The sequence below is a fragment of the Lemur catta genome, chromosome 1 (genome assembly GCF_020740605.2).
Source record: "Lemur catta isolate mLemCat1 chromosome 1, mLemCat1.pri, whole genome shotgun sequence".
Taxonomy (NCBI): Eukaryota; Metazoa; Chordata; class Mammalia; order Primates; family Lemuridae; genus Lemur; species Lemur catta.
Genome location: NC_059128.1, coordinates 224570821 through 224594146, shown reverse-complemented (window position 1 = coordinate 224594146; position 23326 = coordinate 224570821). Strand labels below are relative to the sequence as shown.

The 23326-nt window shown below is 37.5% G+C and overlaps 2 protein-coding genes across 2 annotated transcripts in view; one reads left to right on the top strand and one right to left on the bottom strand.

Moving 5' to 3' along the window:
* Nucleotides 1–14760, bottom strand: part of RABL3 (RAB, member of RAS oncogene family like 3) — a 36911-nt gene extending 22151 nt beyond the window's left edge. Inside the window, exons 1-2 of the mRNA XM_045540180.1 lie at nt 14661–14760; nt 10049–10140 (exon numbers count right to left, since the gene is read on the bottom strand). Coding sequence (XP_045396136.1) covers nt 10049–10140; nt 14661–14706 — 138 coding nt within the window. The 5' untranslated portion in view covers nt 14707–14760. The remainder of the gene's footprint in view (nt 1–10048; nt 10141–14660) is intronic.
* Nucleotides 14761–14860: 100 nt separating this feature from the next.
* Nucleotides 14861–23326, top strand: part of GTF2E1 (general transcription factor IIE subunit 1) — a 33297-nt gene continuing 24831 nt past the window's right edge. The window contains exons 1-2 of the mRNA XM_045540179.1: nt 14861–14996; nt 19497–19974. Of these exons, the coding sequence (XP_045396135.1) occupies nt 19527–19974 (448 nt within the window). The 5' untranslated portion in view covers nt 14861–14996; nt 19497–19526. The remainder of the gene's footprint in view (nt 14997–19496; nt 19975–23326) is intronic.

Genomic DNA, 23326 nt, shown 5'->3' with positions numbered 1-23326 from the left:
TCAAAAGACCCTATTTTTTAAAAAAGCTCCCTACATGATTTTCATACATAACTAAGTTTGGCAACCACTGCAATACAGCAGTTTTTTCTCTACAATTATTTCAAATGTCTAATGTTGCCTCCCATAAAAGACTATAACTCATTCTGAGAATAGCCACCATCCAATATAAATTCATAGGGAGAATGCCCTCTTAGCCTTGCACTGTACCAAGTCTGTTAGCTAGCACCCTTTAGGCTATGCATACTCTCAAGCCAGGCTGACCCACTCATCTATACTCTTCACCACCACAAAATACCTTCCCTAATCAAATCTTTTCATGTTTCCTTCTAGAATCAAAAGAGAAGGTGCCCTCCTTCCTTTCCAACTTGCTCAATGAATACTGGCTAAGTTTAACTTAAATTCACATGGAATGTGTCCTATGAACTTTAAACCAGTATCTTATAACTTATAGCTATGATGTTGTATTTTTCACATGGCTGAGTAATCTCCAAAGGAAAGCTTGACATTATAACAAATATTTCTCTTGACACAATAAGTGCTACTTTTTTGTTATACTAAGAGCCCAACATGATGGAGGGGTAATGCAAAACCATAAGAAATGTTTTTTTTCTTTTTGAGAGACAGAGTCTAGCTCTGTTGCCCAGGCTAGAGTGCAGTGGCATCATTGCTCACTGCAACATCAAACTCCTGGGCTCAAGAGATCTTCCTGTCTCAGCCTCCCAAGTAGCTGGGACTACAGGAATGAGCTAATTTTCATATTTTTTTGTAGAGAAGGGGTCTCAAGCAAATCCTCCTGCCTTGGCATCCCAGAGTGCTAGGATTATAGGTCTAGAAGTGTTTTTATATTTAAAACAGGTTATCAAGGATCTGATACTTAAAGTCATTTCAGACCTTAGAGCTATTCAGTGAAGGATTTTCTTAACAGGAAGCAAAAGTATACTGATCATCAAATGGGAAAAGGAACCGTATTTCTCAATGTCACTGCCACTTTGGACCTTCTCGTTTACTGAGTTTTCAACTTTTTACTGGAAACCAAATCAAGACCTACATACATAAGGTTTTGTCTCATTTGAAGAGTTCATTCATTGTAACTTTTAAAAAGCAGAAACAAATTTAGTAAAGAAAATGACACACATCAAGAAAGAACACTGGATGTTGTAGATGCTAATAAATTTGTTTTAGTATTTGTGCCTGCAGAATTATTACTAAACAGAAAAGGAAAGTAGGTCTTAGGGGAGAGCTGAGAGAAAAGAAAGAAGGGTAAAAATGAGCAACTAGGAGAACATACCACAGGAGCAGAAATTAATTTGTCTCAATCACTGCTATACTTCCAGTTCCTTGCCCTGTGTCTAGTATCGAGTTGGTATGCAACATATGCATTGAATGAACAAATGAATGAATGAATAAACATTACCGCTAACTGCGTCTTCATTTCCAATAACTCCTCTTTTGCCTTCAGTCAAGCCATTTCCTCTATGTTTAAAAAAAAAATTTCACTTTCCATTCTATTCTGTACCCATTCTTTCCTTTATTTAACCTCTAAACTTTGTGAAAAACTAATTTTAAATCTCTGTCTATATTTCCTCTTTGTCCAGTCACATCATTTGATTTCTTTTTTTCTTTTTCTTCCTTTTTTTTTTTTTTTTTTTGAGACAGGCTGGAGTACAGTGGCACAATCATAGCTCACTGTAGCCTTGAATTCCTGGGCTCAAGTGATCCTCTGGGCTCAGCCTCCTGAGTATCTAGGGCTACAGGCATGTGCCACAACGCTCAGCTAATTTTTTATTTTTAGAGATGGGGTCTCACTATGTTGCCCAGGCTGGTCTCAAACTCCTGGCCTTAAGCGATCCTCCCAAAGTGCTGGGATTACAGGCATGAGCCAATGCACCTGGCATATCATTTGGTTTCTAACATCACCATTCTATTATACTTTCAAAGGTCAGTGCCAACTTTGTCATCACCAAATCCAGTATTTTTTTTTCTCTCTCAGTCCTTATATCTCTACAGTATTTCATACTAAAAAGAAATCCCTCTTTTAAGAAATTCTCATCTCTCTTTGCTTTTGTGGTAGTTCCATCATCTTGGCTATGCTCCTACCTCTCTGATCAATCTTTCTTGGACTCCTCTTTTACCTTCAACTCTCTAAACATACCCCAAGGTTCTCCTCCTTCTCTTTCTAAATTTTCTTTTTAAAAAATCTTATCAGCTCTCATGGTTCGGGGTTATTTCTATATAGATGATTTCATGTCAGAATTCTCTGCTGAACTCTGGCATCTCATTTCTAAATGCTTTCAGAAGAGCTTTACTTGGACAGCACAAAGATACCTCCTTTTACTACTTCTAGAACTGAACTTATTATCATTTCCCTCTTTTTCACCTATAATATAATCCCCTTCTAGGGGGAATAGTTCATCCTCCCACTTACCCAGGCCACCTATTCAATCATTAACACCTACTATAATTTTGCACTTACTTTCCTGAACTGTTAATACTTATTTTTTATACCAGTACTGTCCCATAGAACTTTCTACAATGATGGAAACGTCCAATATAGTAGCCACTAGCAACATGTGACTACTGAGCAGTTGAAATGTGTCTTGGCCAATCGAGGAACTAATTTGAGCTAACTTAAATTTAAATTGCCACATGAGGCTAGTGGCTACTATATTGAACAGCATCAAAATACTTTTTTTCTTTGTACTGTTCTGGAACACAAGGCAATACAGAGTAGTGATCAAGAGCACAGGCTCTTGAACCAGATTTCCTGGGTTTGAATCCAAACTCTATCACTTACTAGAAATGTGATCTTGGACAAGTCATGTAATGCCTCTGTGCCTCAATGGCTTCATGTGTCAAATAGGGACACTTATAGGGCCTACCTTGAAGGGTTGTTGTAGGAATTAAGTCAGTTATTATGTAAGTGGATGCCTAGCCAAAGGAAGCACTAAAAAATGTTTGTCCCAGCTATTAGATCCCACCTCATATTCTTAGTGAGGATACAGACTATACCTTTTATTTCTCCCCAGTGATTGTGCATTATTATGCTGCCCAAAGAGAAATTCAATAAATATTGATTTTATGCAATGTGTAAATCAGAGAGTTAAAATCCCATTAAAGAGAACTAGACATGACAAATCAATTTTCTTATTTATAATTTGAAAAAAGATTAAATTCTGTAAGTCTTGTTTTCATAATTAGCCTAGCCAAGCATTTATTATCAGTCCTATTTGAATTGGGGCAACAAAATTAGAAGACATGAATGAATGAAGCATACCATAAAATAGGACTTTTCTTTCTTGTCCTTTCAGTTCAGTAATGAACACCTCTCTACCAAATACTAAATCCAAAATGTTAATAATTACTGAGTACATACATTAAACTCATTAGCTTCACCAAGTACTTGAAGTTAAACGATTAGCACCTTTATCATCTCTATTTTTAGTTGGCTCTTAATAGATTGGAAGTGAGCTAAATGGGGCAACTGTTTCTAAGAGTTTTGAAGAAAGTGTATCTATGTATCTATACTAATTCTGAAGCTCTCCTCTCACAGGTTTCAATAACATAGAAACTATAATTGTAATACACAAGCTACTACAGAAGACAGTGTTCTCCCAAGCTATTTAGGTAAAGCCTTTATAAGCTTTCAGCATTCATTCTAGACGGAAGAACTGTTCACTTTATTATAACAATAGCCAAAATGATTTACATGTCTATGACAACTTTCCTTAAGATTATAGTTAAAATGCTTTTTACTTATGTTGTCACTCAAGAAATGCATTCTTCTCAAAAATGGAAGACAGAAATCAACAAGCCCAAGAAACAATGAACAATAATGACAGCAAGGTCATTTTCAGGCACACATGCCCCATTCTTCCATAATAATGCAGGTCAAACTGTCCTTAAAGGAATCAGTTAGTACCACACTCATTCTAGTAAAATCAGTCACATTATTATATGACCTTTGTCTTTGACTACGTATCCTTTATTCTAGTCTCCTTTTGCGCAGTTTTATGCTTTCCCCAGTGTTCCTTGGAACTATGTACAAAGTTCAAAAATCTGCACTCTGGCCGGGCACAGTGGCTCACACCTGTAATCCTGGCACTCTGGGAGACTGAGGTGGGAGGATGGCTTGAGGTCAGGAGTTCAAAACCAGCCAGAGAGAGAGAGAGAGAGAGAGGGAGAGAGAGAGACTCCATCTCTACCAAAAATAGAAAAAATTAGCCAGGCATGGTGGTGGGCACCTGTAGTCCTAGCTACTTGGGAGGCTGAGGCAGGAGGATTGCTTGAGCCCAGGAGTTTGAGTTTACAGTGAGCTATGATGATGCCACTGCACTTTACCTAGGGTGAAGGAGACTCTGTCTCAAAAAAAAAAAAAAAAAAAAAAAACAACAAAATCTGCTGTCTAGCATAAGCTAACTGCTAGGGAATTCCAACTTCACTTTTTCCCAAAGCAGGGGTTTCCAAAGGGAATCGCTGCTGTTACGTCTAAAACTTGGTCAAAGTCTTGAGAATTAACTAGTAATCTCATGTTGGTCTGCTCTCTGGGATTTGCACAAAAGCATTCCTTGCAGACATAATCAAGCCACCATCCTCATATACAGGGGACTGCTGAGATAAAGCTTCTTTTGGAAACTTTGCCACCAGCTACACTCAAGACATTTATATCCCTGTTATCCCCAGTTACCATATTTGTTAGGTCCTTAATGTGTCTCTCATATTCTTATTCCCAAAATCTTTTGCTTCCTCTCTTGTCATTCAACCCTCAATTGTTTTCCTTCCTCTAAATAGTTCCACTTTTCTCCCAGAATCTTACTTCACACTTACAAAATTCCATTATATCCCATCCCTAACCTCATTGTATTAACTAATCCCTGCCTCTACCCTGAAGATACAACTTCTCCTTATGCCCTCTCAGACAGATGCTGTTTATTCTTTAACATTCTAATTATCTCGGAGTTAAAAAATAGGAAATGCCTTGCTTACTCTCCAAAGCTACTCTCCAAGCTTACTCTCCAAGCCATTCCTCTATCCTTACGTAAAAAAAACTTGTGTTCTTTAGAGGCTCTGGACCAAAAGATACACTCCCCTTAGCCCCCGGCTTTACTGTTAATACCTACTAGCTTCCTATCACCATCTGATTCTTAGTCTTGGCCCTCTGCTCTAAGTCCTGTCATTAGCCATTTCTATATCCACTTGGAAATCCAATTCCACCCCCTCTCCAGTGTTCCTCAAGGTATACAATCATCTCAGATGATCTTAAAATGCAGATTCCTGTGCATCATGCATAACTCTGAATCAGAATATCTGGGAGCAAGGCCCAAGAATCAAATTAAAAGACTAAGATTGTTAGACTGGTCATGAAAACAAAATTTAGCTACATCCTACTTACAAGAGACACACCATAAATATAAGGACATAGGAATTATGAAAGTGAAAAAAATGTATATAAGATAATCCATACAAACACTAACTAAAAATAAGTTGGTTTAGCTATTTTAATATCAGACAACACAGACTTCAAGGCACGATGTATTACCAGATATAGAGAGGAACACACTACAATAATAAAATGTTAAATCCTTCGGGAAGTTTAAGCAATCTTAAATTAGTATACACCTAGTAATATAACCTCCAAGTACATACATATAATAAAAAATGGACAGAACTAAAATCAGGACTAGACAAAGTCACACTTATAGTTGGAGATTATATTTAATAATACTGATTGCTTAGTAACTGATGAAAGCAGCAGACAAAAAATATCAGTAGAGATAGAGATTTGAACAAAATGATTAGCAAGCTTGACCTAATTGCATATTTAGAACACTGCACCCAATTATAGAATATGCATTCTTTTTGAGTGCACATGAAATATTTACCAAAATTGACCATAAAGTGGGACATGCAGCAAATCTCAACAAATTTCAAAGGATGAAATCACACAGCATATATTCTCTAAGCACAATGAAAGTAAGCTAGAAATCAATGATTAAAAGATAATAAACATTGTCAAATGTTTGGAATTAAGAAGCACATTTCTAAATAACCCATGAGTCAAAGAAGAAATCATCATGGAAATTAAACAATATTTTGAACTAAATGATAGTGAATAAAATTTCAGGGATGCAGCTAAAGCTGTGCTTAAAAAGAAATTTTGGAGCCTGAGAGCTCTAAAAGCAAGCTTGAAAAAAAAATCAGTGAAGAAATTACTCATTTTAACAAGTTAGAAAAAAGACAGCAAATTAAAAGTATAGACATAATAAAGAGCAGAAAGTAATAAAACACAAAACAGATACATAATAGAGAAAATCAATAAAGCCAAAAATTAATCTATGGCAGACTTCTGGTAAGATTGATCAAGAAAATAAAAGCCACAAATTACCCATACTCATGAAATTACCCATGAAAATGGATTTCCTCTGTAGGATTTTTAGTAAATAGTCTCTTGGTTTAATTGTCTTATTGAAAGACAATTGGAGCCCGGCGTGGTGGCTCACGCCTGTAATCCTAGCACTCTGGGAGGCTGAGGCAGGCAGATAGTTTGAGCTCAGGAGTTCAAGATCAGCCTGAGCAGGAATGAGACCCCGTCTCTACTAAAAAAATAGAAAGAAATTAACCGGACAACTAAAAATATATAGAAAAAATTAGCCAGGCATGGTGGTACATGCCTGTAGTCCCAGCTACTCAGGAGGCTGAGGCAGTAGGATTGCTTGAGCCCAGGAGTTTGAGGTTGCTGTGAGCTAGGCTGACGCCATGGCACTCTAGCCTGGGCAACAGAGCGAGACTCTGTCTCAAAAACAAAACAAAAAAAAGACAATTAGAAGACAGAAAAACAATTTTGGGGGGGACAATTTAGTATGAAATGGACAAATCCTTTCAAAAACATAAATTGCTGCAACTGACACAAGAAAAAATAGTCATTTTCATGTTTTCTTTAATGTTACCTAAAAACTTCCCACTAAGAAAACCTTAGGTCCAGATGTCTACCTATGAATCCTTTCAATTATCTAAGAAAGAAATAACACCAATTTTAAAAAACTCTACAGAGAATAGATACAGAGATAATACTTCCCAACTCACTTTATGAGGCTAGAATAAGTCTGATACCAAAACCCCATAAAGAGATTATAAGAAAATGACAGGTTAATCTTTCTCATGAATTTAGGTGCAAATATCTGAAAAAAATATTAGAAAACTCAATCTAATGGTATATGAAAAGACTGGTACAAGAAGACAAAGTTGGATTTCTTTCAGGATTGCAAGATTGGTTTAACATTTAAAAATAAATCAATATAAACTTACCACAGTAATAGAATAAAGAAGGAAAATCAGGATTATCATGAAAAATTGATAAAGTTCAATACCCAATCATGATATCAACTCTCACCAAAATAGGAACAGAAGGAAACTTCTTTAATTTGATCAAATGTACCTACAAAACTGCTATAGCAAACACCTAACTTAATGATATTATACTGAAAATTTCCCATGAGCTTGGGAATGAAACAAAGATGCCTATTAGTACCACTTCTATTCAATATTGTATAGAGTTCAGCTTATTCAACAAGACAAGCGGGAACAAACCAAGACAAAAGGTGAATAACATGAACAGACTGGGCTCTGGGTGGAGACAGAAAAGAGGATTAGGGCAGGGGTAAAGGGAGGGGCAGAAAAATTAGACTGAAGTTCAATTTCAACTTCAAATTGTAAAGCACTAGATCATAGCTTTGCATCTATTAACCTTCTCTGTTTGTCTCTACAAACCTGTAGGCTAGATGAAGCAGGTATTATTTACCTCTATTTTGCAGATGATATAACTAAGCCTCAGAGAAGTAAACTAAGGTCACTCTTTAAGAAGCAAAAGGCAACTCACCCAGGAAGTGGGGGTTTAAATCTAAGTTTCTTTTCAATACGTATTTCTTTTCAATACATCACATGCTTTTACAGAAGGGCAGCTAGAAAAGTCCAAAGGGAAATTTTGTCCAGAACTTGCTATTGGGTCTCCCAAACCTAAATAAAGCTGCCAGTGGATTTAGGAACATGGCAGAATGAAAAGACACAGACCTCTCCTACTTCAAACTCACAGAAATGTTATAAAAATAAGAGAGAGAGTGAGACAGACATACAGAGGGGACTAGCTCAAGAGAAAGTTAAGAGAAAGAAAGGAATATCCCCCAGATGCTATAAATGAAGAAAAAACTCAAAATCAGAGGGAGAAGTGGGAACCGACACAGATTCAGATATAGCTTCCAGGGTTGGTACCTGGAGTCTTAGTGTCCATCCAGGAATAGCAGACCTGTTTTCCAGCTTCGAAGGTAAGAGTATATATGTGGGTGAGTGACAAAGACCAGAGTGTAGTTCCCTTCTTGAAATCTGGACCCTTGATGAGCTGCCCAGTCAGTGAAAACAGAGAGCTGGAAAAACTCTGTCCACAGGCTCAGGGAAGCAGAAAAAACTTTCTATTTGTCAAGAACCTCAGGTAGGTTGGTAGAGAGTAGATAAAACATCCACAAGAAATGGAAAACACAGGCTTGTGCTACAACTGGATGCTGGAGGAATTTACATTATCTAGATGGCATGGAAACTCAGAGCTTAGAAATCGAAATCCCCAGGGCTCTGGCAGCAACAGAAATGAAAGGCTCTGTAGAGGGATACTTTCACAACACAGCCTATAGGAGTTCCAAAGGAGAGGAAAAAAATTCTGCTGAAGATGTGATCATCTTCAAAGAATTATTAATACAAAACACACAAGGAGATACATTTCCATGAAGTAGAGTAGCATGTACAGCAAATAGGATAACTATCCCCTCTCCAGAAAAAATGGAACAATCCAAAAGAAACCATAAAATAAGTATGTTGAAAATGATTAAAATCAAAAGTAGATACCATAAGATCAGGACATTCTGAAAAATTTTTACATTTGAAAAAGAACCAGAAGAAACATCTAGAAATTAAAAACTATAGCTACTTGAAATGAAAAACTGAGTGGATATTGTTATAAAGCAGATTAGACATAGCTGAAGAGATTCTTAGTTAACTGGAAGGCAGATGAGTACATCATCCAGAATGCAGCAAGGAGAAATAAAGGGTAAAAAGCATGACAGTGCAATTAACAGATATGGGGGACAAAAATCTAATAGAAGCTCAAAAGAGAAGGATACAGGCAAAGAGGAAAGACAAACAGATAATGGCTTAAAATTTTGAAAAATGAAGACATGAGAAGCACGACAACTTCTGAATAGGATGAATAAAAACTAATCCACACCTAGACATACGTTAGCAAAACTACAGAACATCAAAGACAAAAAAACCCAATGTTTTGAAAGCAACATTAATCTGACAGAAGATTTCTAGTCAGCAGCAATATAAATCAGAGCCTATGAAACAACCGCTTCAAAGAAAGGAAGGAAAATAACTGTCAAGCTAGCTATCTACCATTCCTTCCCTATTTATTTCTTAACTAAAGGAGAGAGGTGTGTCAGCAGATCAGAGACTTGCTCAGAACTGGTATTAGCAAAGACCAACAATATCTGGGACGATACTTAATTTGATGGAAATTGCACTTGATTCCTAAACATGATATAGAACAGATGACCCAGACGTGAGGCTCCAGAAGTCTTTGCCCTTACACTACATTTCTAGCCAAAAGTTGGCAGCTATAGTCACCGAAGCTGAGGCAGAATTATTTATGAAGCATGTTAAGTGAACTCTGGATATATGGCAAAGTGATTATAGCTGAAGTCTGTGGAATCAGACTAACTGGGTTTAAATCTTCACTCTGCTTTTTATGAACTGAGTGAATCTGGTCAAGTTGCTTTACTTCTCTGTGCCTTAGTTTTTGCATCTGTACATCTCATTTTTAAAAAGATTAAATAAGAAGAGACATGTAAAAGCATTTGGCTTAGGACCTGACACATAGTAGGAGCTTAATAAGTTCCAGCTATTATGGTTACTTAATCTTGACTACAGTACTGTAATTTGATCATGTGGTTTGAAGGAGTTATCTTTGGTAGGATTACTAAAAAACTAAAATATAAGAGACACATACTCTGACATCCACCGAGCAGCCCACAGTCCATGATGGATTTCCCAGCACCTGGTTTTGGCATAGAAGATGGACTAATGACGATTTCCCAACACCTGTAAAAGATATAGGCACTCTAGTCACATAAGATACATGCTGAAATCTATTATGGCAAAAGTAAGGCTGAGAATACACAGGAATAATGATATGTAAAGCATGATTGTTTAAAGGGTGTTCACACCTTATCAACAACATAAGCTTTAGTGAATAAAGTGAAGATAGTATAGGGCAGTGTTTCTCTCAAATTTAGCATCAGAATCACCTGGATGATGTGTTAAAACACAGAAAGCCGGGTCCTGACCTCAGACTTTCTGATTAAGCAGGTCTGTCATGGGGCCCAAGATTTTGTACTTCTAACATGTTCCCAGGTGATACTGATGCTACTAGTCTAAGGACTCACCTTGAGAACCACTGTTCTAAGACAATTCCATATTAACTAATCCCTTTCCTTTTGAATGATTTCATCTATTTAGCCTATTTTAGAAGTGCAGATCTTAACAGATCTTAGAGGTAATCCTTCTGTCCCAAACACCAATGCCAAAGTCCCTTCCGTGGCACCCTGTTAGAGAGGCTTCCAGACTGTGAACACTGTCAGTGAAAGGGACGCACCATTTCACAATTTCATATTTAGACACTCCAGTTCTCCCACATAGTGATTTTTTAAAAAAGCAGCCAAACATTTGGTCCAGACTTATTCTTTGGAAAAAAAGAAAAACTCTACTCCCTGTTCTACATCATGGCCCTTTACTTTAAGGCAGCACTTTACCTTCTTTTGGGCTCAGGGCAATCTAATTATTAATGCTAAGGGTAGCATTCAGTGATCTGTATGAAAAGATCAGGGAATGAGCTCTCCCTGTACAACCATGTGTGCAGTCACCCATTCATTTAACAGCATTTTGAGATTCCATTATGACAAGCATAGTTGGTGAATTTTTATGAATTACTAGTTGTATCAAAAATTTACATCATCTCTTTGTGTGCATTACTGTGTATGAACCTATCACTTATGTTTATTTTTTATTATAAAAAGTTATATTTATAATCTAGAAAGTATAAAAAAACCAGCCAACAACCACTATTATCAACATCTAGGTTTTTTAATTCCATAAGAAGGGTTTTTCTATAAGCATGTGGTTATTGTGATTATATACATGGTATACTTAAAAACAATAAAACAACATAAATTTTTGCTTATAATAGTTTGTTCTAGAATATCTTATCCATCCTCTCCTCTTTCTCCCCTCCTCCATTGGCCAGGTGAAATAATCTTTTAAGACACATCATTATTTTAGTTATAAAGTATTTTCTGACTCCACACAGGTAGAACTAAGCGTACCATCCACCATCCTCTGGGCCTCCACTGTACCCTATACATTTTCCTACAGAGCACTTAAAACACATTATTACACTTGTTTGTTTATAGGTTTTATTCAGTCTATTTAAGTTCCTTGAGGATTGAGGCTGGGTTTTACTCACCTTTTTTATCTTCAGTACTCAGAATAGGGCCTTAATTAGTATTTATTAGTGACTAAAAGTTCCCAGTATTTATTAGTGACTAAAAGTTCCCATGTTTTTATAGAATCTCATAAACATGTTTCAATCTCCAAAGTGCTTCAGAGAGTAGACATAACAATTTACTTAACCATTTTCCCATAGTTAAATATTTAAAATGTTTTGATATTTTCACTATGCTAGGGAAAGTTTTTATTTCTGTTTAAACCTTTATTTAAAACTACAATCATTTCCTTAGTATACCTCCCCAGAAGTAAACTCAATACATAAAAGGAAACAAATATTTAAAGTTTTTGATACCTATTGACAAATAACTTCCATTTGGTTACACCAGCCATACACTGCCACCAGCCATACACACGAGCCTGCACCTCATGCACATGGCTGTTGTTGCATCTCAATAGTATCGTGTAATGGGTTTTTCATTCTGGTTAATTTGATAAGAGAAAAAAAGTGCTTTATTCTGCATCTTGCTTTAGTTTGCATTTCTTTACTTTCTGGTAAAGATATACATTATGATCATCTTTGCAAATCAGCTGTCTTTCTTCTAAATTCTCTGTTGATGTGCTCTGCCCATTTACCTACCGGGTTTTAATGTTATCGATTTATATGATCTCTTTATATATTAAAGACATTAATCATCTCATGTAATTATATAATTGAATCAAACATTTTCCTGTTTCCCCTTTGTTTTTTTTCACACACATTATAATACAAATATACAAGATTATATTTGTCATCGAATTTATTGCATTGCATCTGTTATCTGTAACCTTTAGGGTATATTGTTGATACTGTGTTTGTATGTTGGTTTATGCTGGCGGCACATAACTAGGCACTTAAGTCACCAGCCTGATGCAAGACTTAAGCCCTAGTTTAGCTTAATTGCGTCATGGTAATATGCAGCAATACCATCTAGCTCTCCATGAATTAACTGCTGTGAGTGATAACACTGGATACAACCATAAACAGTAAGAACAGTCAAACTGCTAGAGAATAGTGGTTAACTATTCATTTCTCTAAGATTTCTGGGAGATTGAATTCTATGTTTCTACCTTTGGAACTAAATTAGATCAAAAGAATGCACTTGATTTGTTTGGGGAAAAAATGGCCCAATATAATTAGATGTCAGCTCCAAATATAGTTGTTGGTATGTGTTAAGCTCATCTCTAATCTCTCAAAGAACAAAGAGAAAAGAGTATTTTAGTGAGACTTTCAGGATTCCTTACTAAATTACCAAATATCTCTACAGGATACAAACACAAACCTCTAAATCTCAAGTCACTCCTTCATGTATTTGTGAAACCCTCAAAATTTCAAGGGGGAAATGGTCTTTATTCAAAAATAAACTTTGAAGTTTGAATGCAAAGGCAGATGAAGTGTAAAAAGTATATTAAATTGCTTGTCTTTTAACTCGCTGTTAAAAGGAAACTGATAAAAAGACGATAATTGACTTTGCACATAGAGCCTAACATTACTGCATGTGTGACAAGATCAATCGCTTTTCTGTAGAGCACAGCTGTGTCTGTTTTACAACTAAACACAATGAGAAAAAAGAAAGCGTACTAATTGCCTGATTACTTTTCCACATTTATTGCAGCAGCCAATTCTACCCCTGTTATGTAATGCATTGATTCCACAGTTATAACCCCAGCACCTAATACAGTGCCTGTTGGGGGGAAAAAAAATGAATTGACTAGTTCCAACAGTTTGTAACATGAAGGGATTGTTAGATACAATAGAAAAGGCAATTATAGAGGAGAGAGAACACCTACTTAATATATCATGAAGAACTGTGTTAGTTCTGGAGTCCAGTCTTAAATTCTACTGGGTGATACTTGTCAAGTCCATTTACGCTACCAGTACTTTCTTCACCACTAAAAGTGAGTGAGTTTGTTAAACTGACTTCAGCATCACTTCAAGTTATATGATGGAAGAAATGAAGTTCACACAAATTTCAATTATGTTTATAGAATTTCATAAGGCAACTTTCTTAGGGGAATATTAAATAATGCTCTCTGTAATGTGAAAGGCAATGTGAAAACATTCTTAACCTCCCTCTCCCCACAATTTTATATAGTTTCTGTCAGGTTAGTTTTCAAGCTCTTTGGGATATGTCCTCTCCACTTCCAAGTATTACTAGCACGGTATCATTGCTCACAGCACATGCTGAAAAGTCAACTCCAGAAGAGCACATGTATAAAATGCAAAGTAAGCATTTATTCAAGTTCTTAAGGAGAGCTGGATTAGAAGTTATGGTGGAAAAGAGAAGAGTAGTGAGGTCAGAGGTGAAAATGCATACTTGAACTGTAGTTCTCAAATGTCCCAGGTGTCAAAAAAAAAAAAAAAAAGGATTTTAACAATAGGATTAAATTGCGCTCAGCATTAAGTCCTAGCTGCTTCAGAATGAGATTCTTAATTTCTCCCTACAATCTAGCACGTAGGTTTGCAGTTAAGGTCAAATAAGAACAAGGAAATCAAGAAGCCCAATTAAAACAGGACCAACACCCAGTATATCAGTGCATAACATAGCTTAGTGCCTAAATGAATGGACCCTGGATTCAAATTGATTGTCATTTACATCTCTGTTTCACTTTTCTCATCTGTAAAATGGGATAATAAGACTGATACCAGAATTAAGTGAGTTAATATATGCAAAGCGCCTGCCAGCGTCATTCTTCTTAGTGCACGTTTGACTTCCTTAATGAACAAAATCACTTGAAGTTATGGCCCTTCTTAGCACCACGCCCAATACAATACTCAATGCCTGCATTTATTTTTTTTAAACAAAGGAACCTACAATACACTCTAAACTGGAGTCGCCCAAGAGACCTGCTTAGAAAGCCGCGAAAAGGAAGAGCAGGGGTTCGGAGCCCCCTACGGCGCTACGCTGCCACTTCGTCAAATGGAGCAAAGTCCTCTGGGAAGTGTAGTCTTTAGCCTCTGAGAGGTACTTCGGCCATAGGCCGAAAAGCCAGAAAGTTGGGAGGAAAGCAGTAAAAGCGGAGGGTTATTGGATAACTCAAAAGTGTCGGGAGACCCAGAGGTGGGTTAAGCTGCTCACCTGAATCTCCTAATACCAGTACCTTCACCCGATCCAGGGAAGCCATCTTGCCACTGCTTTCCTGGCGTTAACGCCTATTCCGAGATTCTAGGCCAATCAGAGCTGGGCCTAGAGGGCAGGGCCTTCATTTTCATTGGCCGGTAGGAGCGAGACTGTCTTGATTGAAGGCTTCGCAGCACTGATTGGCTGATCTGGTTAAAGTTAGCTAGCGGTGGGTTCCAAAGCTGGTCGCAGGAATAAGCCGTTTTCTTTGTCGCACAAGTGGCGTGACTCTTTTAAGCCGGTAGTTGAATCGCTGAGGGAAGCTGTAGTGGGAGTATTCGAAGATTCGCTTCGGTAAACCTTGTTCCCTGTTCCTTGTCCCTAGTTCCCTGGCTTGGCGTCGCATTTCATGGTTTCTCCTCCTTTTCGCTCCCCTCTCTTTTACTATCCTGTTCTCGTTAGTTACGTTTTTGCCTTGGTCCTCTTCTTGGTCCTCCAAAGAACCATTGACCCGGGAGCGGCCAGTGTACGACCTCGGGTAGGACGGGCTTGGCTGCGCCGAGTGTAGCCCCGGACCCAACTGGGAGAGTCCGAGGGAGTTTGGGGTCTCGCAGGCAATGGGGAGGAACGAACATTATTGAACGCGGCTCGTGGAGGACAGCTGGGTCCGGAGGTTTCGCGGTAGTCTGCCGCTATTATGTATGAAGGCGTGGAAAGTGTCATGAAATATGGTAACTGAAAACCCACAGTTACGTGCATAGAATTCAGGTTCTTCTAGAACCGTAATAGTGTTATACCAGACAGGATTCCCCGCATCCACTCCTTTTATTCTCCACCCTACAGTCAGCATCATCTTTTAATTTTAACATCGCGAATTTGACCCAGTCACCTCCTGCCGAAAAGCATTTTAAGTTTAAGAAGAGAGAGTCCAGTAGCTTCTTCTTTTCCGTTGTGAAAGCAGGAGTGGAGGAAGTGAATTGGGGGAAACTTGACAAGATGGGCCATGTTGGAAAAACACGTGCCTAGGAAATGTATTGAAAGTTTTAGGGAAGTACTTGCCTAGCTGTGCCTAGATGCAGGATATCTATTGGTGAACAAGATGAAGTCCCTGTTCTTAGATAGACATGGAGAAAGTACAAGGGGAAAGAGCTATGAGGAACACGTGGAGGGGATCATTCTAGGCTACTGTGATGTATCTGAGAGGGCTTCTAGGAGGAAATGTCATTTGAGACTTGAAGGATGATTAGGAGAAGGGGATTTGGGCAGAGGCAACAGCAAGTGCAAAGGCCTGGAAGTAGGGAAAGCTCATGGAATTGAGAGTGTGCCAGTGTGGCTGGATATGAGGCTGACATGGGGAGACCAGGCAGAATGCATTCTTTTCAACTTTGTTTCTCCTGCTCCATGCCTGGTGCACAGTAGTTTTTAAATGTTTGTATGATTAGAATACATGTGGGTCTTGACTGGGTAGGGAGGTAGGTAAGGCTGGGAGATGACTGGTGGACTACGTACATAAAAAGAAGAAACAAGGGCTCTGAGAAGTCACGTACTCAGAAGTCTGCAGAGACCAGCCAAGCTTCTTCCCTAACACTGTCAGCTGCTATTCAGCTTCATCTTATTGTTTCCGTGTGGGAACATGGGCTCACTTTTTTCTTCAGATATTTCCAATTTTTAGGAGAAGCTGGAAGTTGAAGTTTATGTGAACTCTCAAGATTTTTAAATGTTGGCAGCTAATTCAGGAAAATTTCAGTAGAGTCTCTGGGTGAAACAATGTGTGTGGGCCACCAGTTTGAGACCTCTGACCTTAGTAATTTAAGAAATCCAGAGATTGAGTTATGCAGGAGATTCAGCATGAGTGTGGAAGGGGAAGTGGTGGAGGAGAGAAGGCAGTAGTCAGGAAGAAAGATTTCAGAACATGGAGATTTTGAGCAGGGTGGCACAGCTTGATTTCATTCATGAACTCCAGTTTTATTTGTTCAGCTATCTGCTGGGCATTTTCAGAGGAATATCCTATGGTATTTCCTCAAAGACAAGAATCTAAAAGTGAATGCCTCATTTCTTCCAAACTTGTTTCTCTTTAGGTGTTTAGTATTTCTCATAGTAGAACTTTTCCTGGTTACACTGGCTCAAAACAAAGAGCTATTTAAGACTTTTTGTACTCTAGTACTTTATTTCCAATATATTGTTGAATCCTTTTGTTTCTGTAATAAGTTTCATTCGTCTTGTTTTCTTGCAATTTTTTGCTCTCTTCTTTAGTTTTTTACTAGAGCTTCTATACTTCCACAGTGCCTCTACCTTCACTTGGCTGGTCTCCAGAGACTTCTGAGTGTGACTTCTCGGGGCCCTTGTTTTTTCTTTTTATCTACATAGTCCATCTCCCAGCCTCACCTACCTTCTTACCCAGCCCCACATGTATTCTAATCATAAAAACTTTTAAGGACTACCATGCACCAGGCATGGAGCAGGAGAAACAAAGTTGAAAAGAATGCACTCTCTGCCTTCTGTCTACCATGTCAGCCTCATATCCAGCCACACTGGCATACTCTCAGTTCCTCATATTGCTGTAAGAGTCACTTTTCTAAATAGGAGATCTTATTATGAATGCCAATACTTAATTGAACTCTTATGCCAGAGAACTTTGCATGAATTATCCCATTCAGTCCATACATCAACTGTATGAGTAAGGCACTGTTAATTGCTTTTTATATATGAAGAAACTGAGGCTGAGAATTTCCTGGGATCACTGGCTAAGAAATAGTGGAACTGGGATTCAAAACCCAGAACTGTTGGATTACAGAGTCCTCATGTCACTCCCTTGCTCTAATCTTCAGGGCTTCCTAAGATGTTTCAGGCAAAAGAAACAGACTGAGTGATAAGTGGCACAGGGACCTCTCCATGCAGATGGGCATTGGCAGGATATGCAGTAGCCAAGGACCTGGTTTGGAGCAGTGGTGAGGGACTTTTGCTGTATATTGGAGTCACCTAAAGAGCTTTTAAAATTAGTTTGATGCCTACTTTGGCCCTCCTAGACCAGCTGAAACAAAACGGGCATGGGGCCCAGGGTTCATATTCTGAAGATTCTCCCTAGATGATTCTGCTTTATAGCCAGGGTTGAGAACTATTAATCTGGAGCATAGAGTGTATAAGGTAGGGGTAGTGAGGGAGGAGAATACAGTAATAGGAAATAATACTGGAAAAATAGGTTACGCTGACATTTGTCTACCATTCTTTGGTCTGTTGAATGGTTTCTGAAGCCATATGTTGTGTTCTGCTAAATTTTGAGCATATAAAACAAAATCCAAAACTGGGTTCAAGTACAGTGTATAGACCAAATTGGAAAGGAGAACAAATGTGTCCAGTAGTATGCTGTGGTACTACTTTGGTGTTGAACCCAGGCACTTGCCTGGCATCCTTAAGCCCTGGGGTGATAGGAAAGCTCTAGGACCCCAGGTTTGGATCTAGGTGCTACTTTGTTTTATCTTTTGTATAATCATGCCTAAGTATTTACAATCTAAAGTATATATTTTATTATAACTGACTTTCCTTTTCCTTTGCCTTTATTATAGGTAGGGCTTTATATTTTTTTCCCCAAAATATGTGTATAGGTTGGTTATTTAGGAATTTCTTTATAGTATGGTACTATGGATATCAAAATATTATAAAAAGAAGTATTAAATCTGATAGGATTGGTAACCACTGATTTCAAATAAAAGGATCAGTTTGAACTACTATTAATAACAATATGATTTCCCATGGAAATAGTTCAATGCGATGTCTCTTAAAAATTTCCCCATGAAATAGGGAAATTTATCTTGATGTAGTCTGTGTGGATAGCCTAGTCATTCTTAGTTGGGAACATATTAAATCAATATAAAAGCTGTCCTTGTAAATGACAGCCTTCTAAACCCTTTAATTACGTTCTTGTTTACTAATCACAGCAATCCCATTGAGGTAGCTGATACTATCCTTATTTTTCAGAGAGTAAAGTGTGGCTTGTTGTTTTAAGTAAGCGATCTGTGCAGGATCACACAGCTACCAAAACATAGTCTAACTCTGAATTCCAAAGCCTACGTTTTTTAATTAAACCACATGCCAGTATGAACTTTGAGAAGACAGCTTTCTGGGCCATGGCATGGCTTCTGCTTTGTCCTATAAGGAATCCAATATTTAAGGATATCTTGGGCTGTCCTCCCTCCCTTCCTCCTCCCCTTCCTTCCTTTTTAAGAATTGAATGGTCTTAATTGCTAGATTTAACTTTTTAAGGTTTGTAAAGCTGTCTGGATCTAATTTCTTTCAGATTTGTTAATACAACAGTTAATGAATTTGTCAGATACACCAACTGGTGATTACTTAATGTGTTTATTGGTTTGTTGTGATTTTATTGTCAAAGCACGACTATGTAAAACATCCTAGAATTTTGTTAGAAAAATTTTACTCAAGAAAAGAAATTCCAACTGCTAGGTTTCTCAGTTTCAGCATTCCCAAAGATCTATGTCATTAAGAATAGTGATCACTTCATTTAGCTTTTGTGTTGCTTTTCTGAAAGTGGACTTGACATAATATATCATTTTTTAAATAAGTCACTTTTAGAATCAGACACACCATAGATCATGAAAGTAACCATTTAAGAAATGTGTCAGGCTTTTTAGGTGTAATCTTTTGTGTACTCTGGAAAATTTTATTCTCTTAAATGCTTAGGTATTATTAGAAGTCTTTTAAAACAATGTTTGAGTACCTTTGTGGCACAACAAGCAGAGTGGTAGCTATCAGTTACCAGGAACGGGTTGATTATTCTAGATTTAAGATAATTACCATGTCCTTATGCCTGGCTGATTTTCTCTTTTTTCCTGAATTCAGTATATTTAAAGTTGGAATTTGCTGCTAAAGATGGCAGACCCAGATGTCCTGACCGAGGTTCCCGCAGCATTGAAGAGGTTAGCCAAGTATGTGATCCGGGGATTTTATGGCATTGAGCATGCCTTGGCCTTGGACATCTTGATCCGGAACCCCTGTGTGAAAGAAGAGGATATGCTGGAACTGCTCAAGTTTGATCGGAAGCAACTTCGATCAGTTTTGAATAATTTAAAGGGAGACAAGTTTATCAAATGCAGAATGAGAGTAGAGACTGCTGCAGATGGGAAAACCACTCGCCATAACTACTACTTTATCAATTATCGTACTCTTGTTAATGTGGTAAAATATAAGTTGGATCACATGAGAAGAAGGATTGAGACCGATGAGAGAGATTCCACCAACCGGGCTTCCTTCAAATGTCCTGTCTGTAGTAGCACTTTCACAGACTTAGAAGCTAATCAGCTCTTTGACCCCATGACAGGTGAGATTTATCCAGTTTGTGATTTATTTATTAATTATTTATTTATGTTGCTTTAAGTGACCCATGACTGATGTGAATCTTTCTTTTAAGTAAAATAAAATATGTACCCTTTTTCTTAAATTGACTCATCTAATTTTTAAACCATCGTATATGTCATTATAAAAGTGAATGGATCGGTGTGAGTCACAGCATACAGTCAGTCTTACTGTCCTGTTGGGGGTCTTACTACTTTGAGAAGCCTTTGCAAAGCCTTTCTCCTTCACAAAGGAGCGTACTCATCCGTGGGGTTTTCTCATCCATGACTGTCCTGCCTCTGCCACACCCCCACCCCGTATTTTTAGCCTAATCTGAAGGGTTGACTTCTCTACCACTTTGAGGCTATTCTGACCATTTTCCTTTTGACCTCTCCACTCAACAAATATTGGAGCACCAACCTGTGCCCACTGCTAGACAGTTACAATACAGTGTATTTAAATGCTTTGTTAGTGGAAGTAGAAGGTGCCATTAGTAGTATGTGACAAGGGCATATAATCTGGATTTGGGGAAGGCCTCTGATAAAAGTTAACAGCTGAGACCTACAAAATAAGAGCTAGATGAAATAAGAGGGTGAACCCTTTCCAAATTAAGTGGATATATATTTAGTGTCGCTTACCTATACATTATTAATGGAAGAGAGTTATTGACAAGATATATAATGTGCCTCATGTAATTAAGAACTTTAGTTTTAAGGATTTTTTTTAACGCAATGTAGAAAACATGCATTTTCTGAAAATACAATGTCTAACATGGAAAACTTTAAAGTTTTGGGTTGTATAGTTATTTTGTCTTGTTATTTGTAAACTGGAAGAGAGACTATAGTTTTGCTAAATTACTCAATGGATCAATTTTCTTATTTTCTTGAGATACACATCTATAGAAGGACTCAAGTTAGATTCAAGTTAGATTGAATCAAGCTATTAAGTTAGATTGTCCTTTTGTTATGGATAAATTTAAGAGTATAGGTTACTTTTTCATAGATCTGCCTTTTAAAAATATTTGAGAAGTTTAAGCTTTCACACATGAAACATTTGTAAAAAATTACAGATTTTTGTATGTTTTATTTTCTAATTTTTTAATGTTATGTATGGTACATTTTAAATAATTTTTTTTAAATGGGAAATTACACCAATGTCAATGAAGATTACTATATCAACAAAAAGAGCTAGAGAGAACCTATGACTTTTTTTTTCTTTTTTACTGTGAGGCAGTGATTTTGGATGAAAACTTAAAGGATTCACATTTGCATTAAGTGTTTAATTTGTCTGAACCTATTTCACCTTGAAAGGGCTTAACTAGGAGAGATCTTGATTATAAGAAAATCTCTACCATCTGGGTATAAGAATTGCTTGAGTGTGCTATAGAAGATGGCTGTAGAATATATCTGGAGCTCTTCAAAATAGACAAAGTCTCATGATTTTTGCCATTCACTCTAGCAGATTTCTTAAAGCAGCTCTGGGTTTGGTTTTGTAATTCTCTACAGATGTTGGTGTTATACAGTGGTCCTGTCTTCATTACTCAGTGGAAAGTGTTATCTAATCCCTCAGAGGGTAATCTAATGTGTTTCTACTACATTTGTTCATCATTTGAGTCTTATTTAATTTCATAAAACTTTCTAAAAGGAGATGATTTCACTACTTATATATCACTGTTTAGGAAATTGATCCATGGTGCACTTTGAATTTCACCTAGGGTTAGTGTCTGAATGAAACTAGTTGTAATAATAGGTGCCCATGGAAGAGATGGCCAAACACCCCAGTGTAGTCAGGGTTATTTGAATCAGGGAGTTAGGGTAGAGGGCATGAAAATATTTTATAAAAGAAAACTAAAACTGAAACAGTTTTATTGTGGCCAGTCTGAACAAAGACTGTATGAGGGCTATGGTCAGCATGAAGGTGGAAAGAAGGAGTACAGGAGAGCAAAAATAAGTCACTTAACCTTGATATCACTTGGGAGGGTGCCCCAATCAGCCAACACTAGCGTTCAACTTAATTGGTAGTTATGTCCCTATAGTAAAGCCTGAGGTATCAGGATTGAAAGTTTGTAATCATTGGGAACTCTCATTCTGAGAATATACTTGCCTTTTGATTGTAATTTGACAGTTATTTGGACTTTCATTTAAGGAGAAAATGTGATTAGGTGATATTAGGCCCCAGTTGGTGGTAGTTCTGGTGTTTTGGGTTTTTTTTTTTACTATTAATACCTGCCCTCCCTGGGTCTATACATTCCCTTTAGATATCTTTGTTTTTCTGATTCTTTGCTGTTTTGCTCAGTATTCATCTCATGTCCTCCATCTCCCATTAAGAACAAATGAGTAATAAACATTTGGTGTGTGTAGTGGGGGAGGAGGGAACTTTTTCTACTGTAGTATTTATGCTTTGTCTAAATTGGTAGATTGCAGTTTTTTTCCTAAGCCCAGTCCTATAAAAAAACTGTCCAATTTCCTGGTTGCTATAGGAGATTGACGATATTTCTAACCATATTTCTGCCCAAATGATGGGGGTATCTGATGGGCTACTATCTCTACTTGTTTTTGACAGCTCTGAGATTGAACTGTGGTTTACATTATTCAGGAATTGGATTTGAAACCTTCTAGACTTTACTGTTTCCCTGATAAGTTCTTAACTAAAGTGTATGTGTGAGCAGCTCTCTGCCACAGGACAAAGGATAGTGACTGCTAGATGAGCTCCTGAGGACCATCTAGAAACTGAACCCAGCAAGGATTGTTTTACCATCGTTGATTCACACACAAGCCTGTGATCTTCCTATTTCAGTTTATGGCTTTTCCCTACGCAACTCTGCTTTTCCTAAAGATTGTTAATTTTGTCCGTACTTTCCATTCAGAATTTGCTTTTGATGTTTCTGGGTTGAACTCTCTTCAAATATTTGATGCTTGGCATGTATAGATACTGTATTTCATTAAAATTGGATAGCCTAGTCTTTGCCCACTAGTCCCTGGTTTCAGAAGCTTGATCAGGCAAAACTAGCTGTTTTAAGTTTCTGAAACATGGGGGGAGGGGGTGGCTTATGTAATCGAAAACATGACTTGAAATCCCTCAATGAATCAGCAAAATAGCATCTTGTGTTTTATAAATGCATGTTTTAGATTTAGCAAGCTTTCTGACCGTTTAAATAGACTCAGTATTTCTATTTTAGTGATCTTAACCATGGGTGATTTAATTAATGGCACTTCTAAGTTAAATTCAGCAAGATGATTCTCCACAAGGGGGAGGGGAATCTTATTCTCTTTTTAGATGTTAAGGCTAGATGATTTGGAAATAGCTTTATGTTTTCCATTTTTAGTCTAAAAATTATG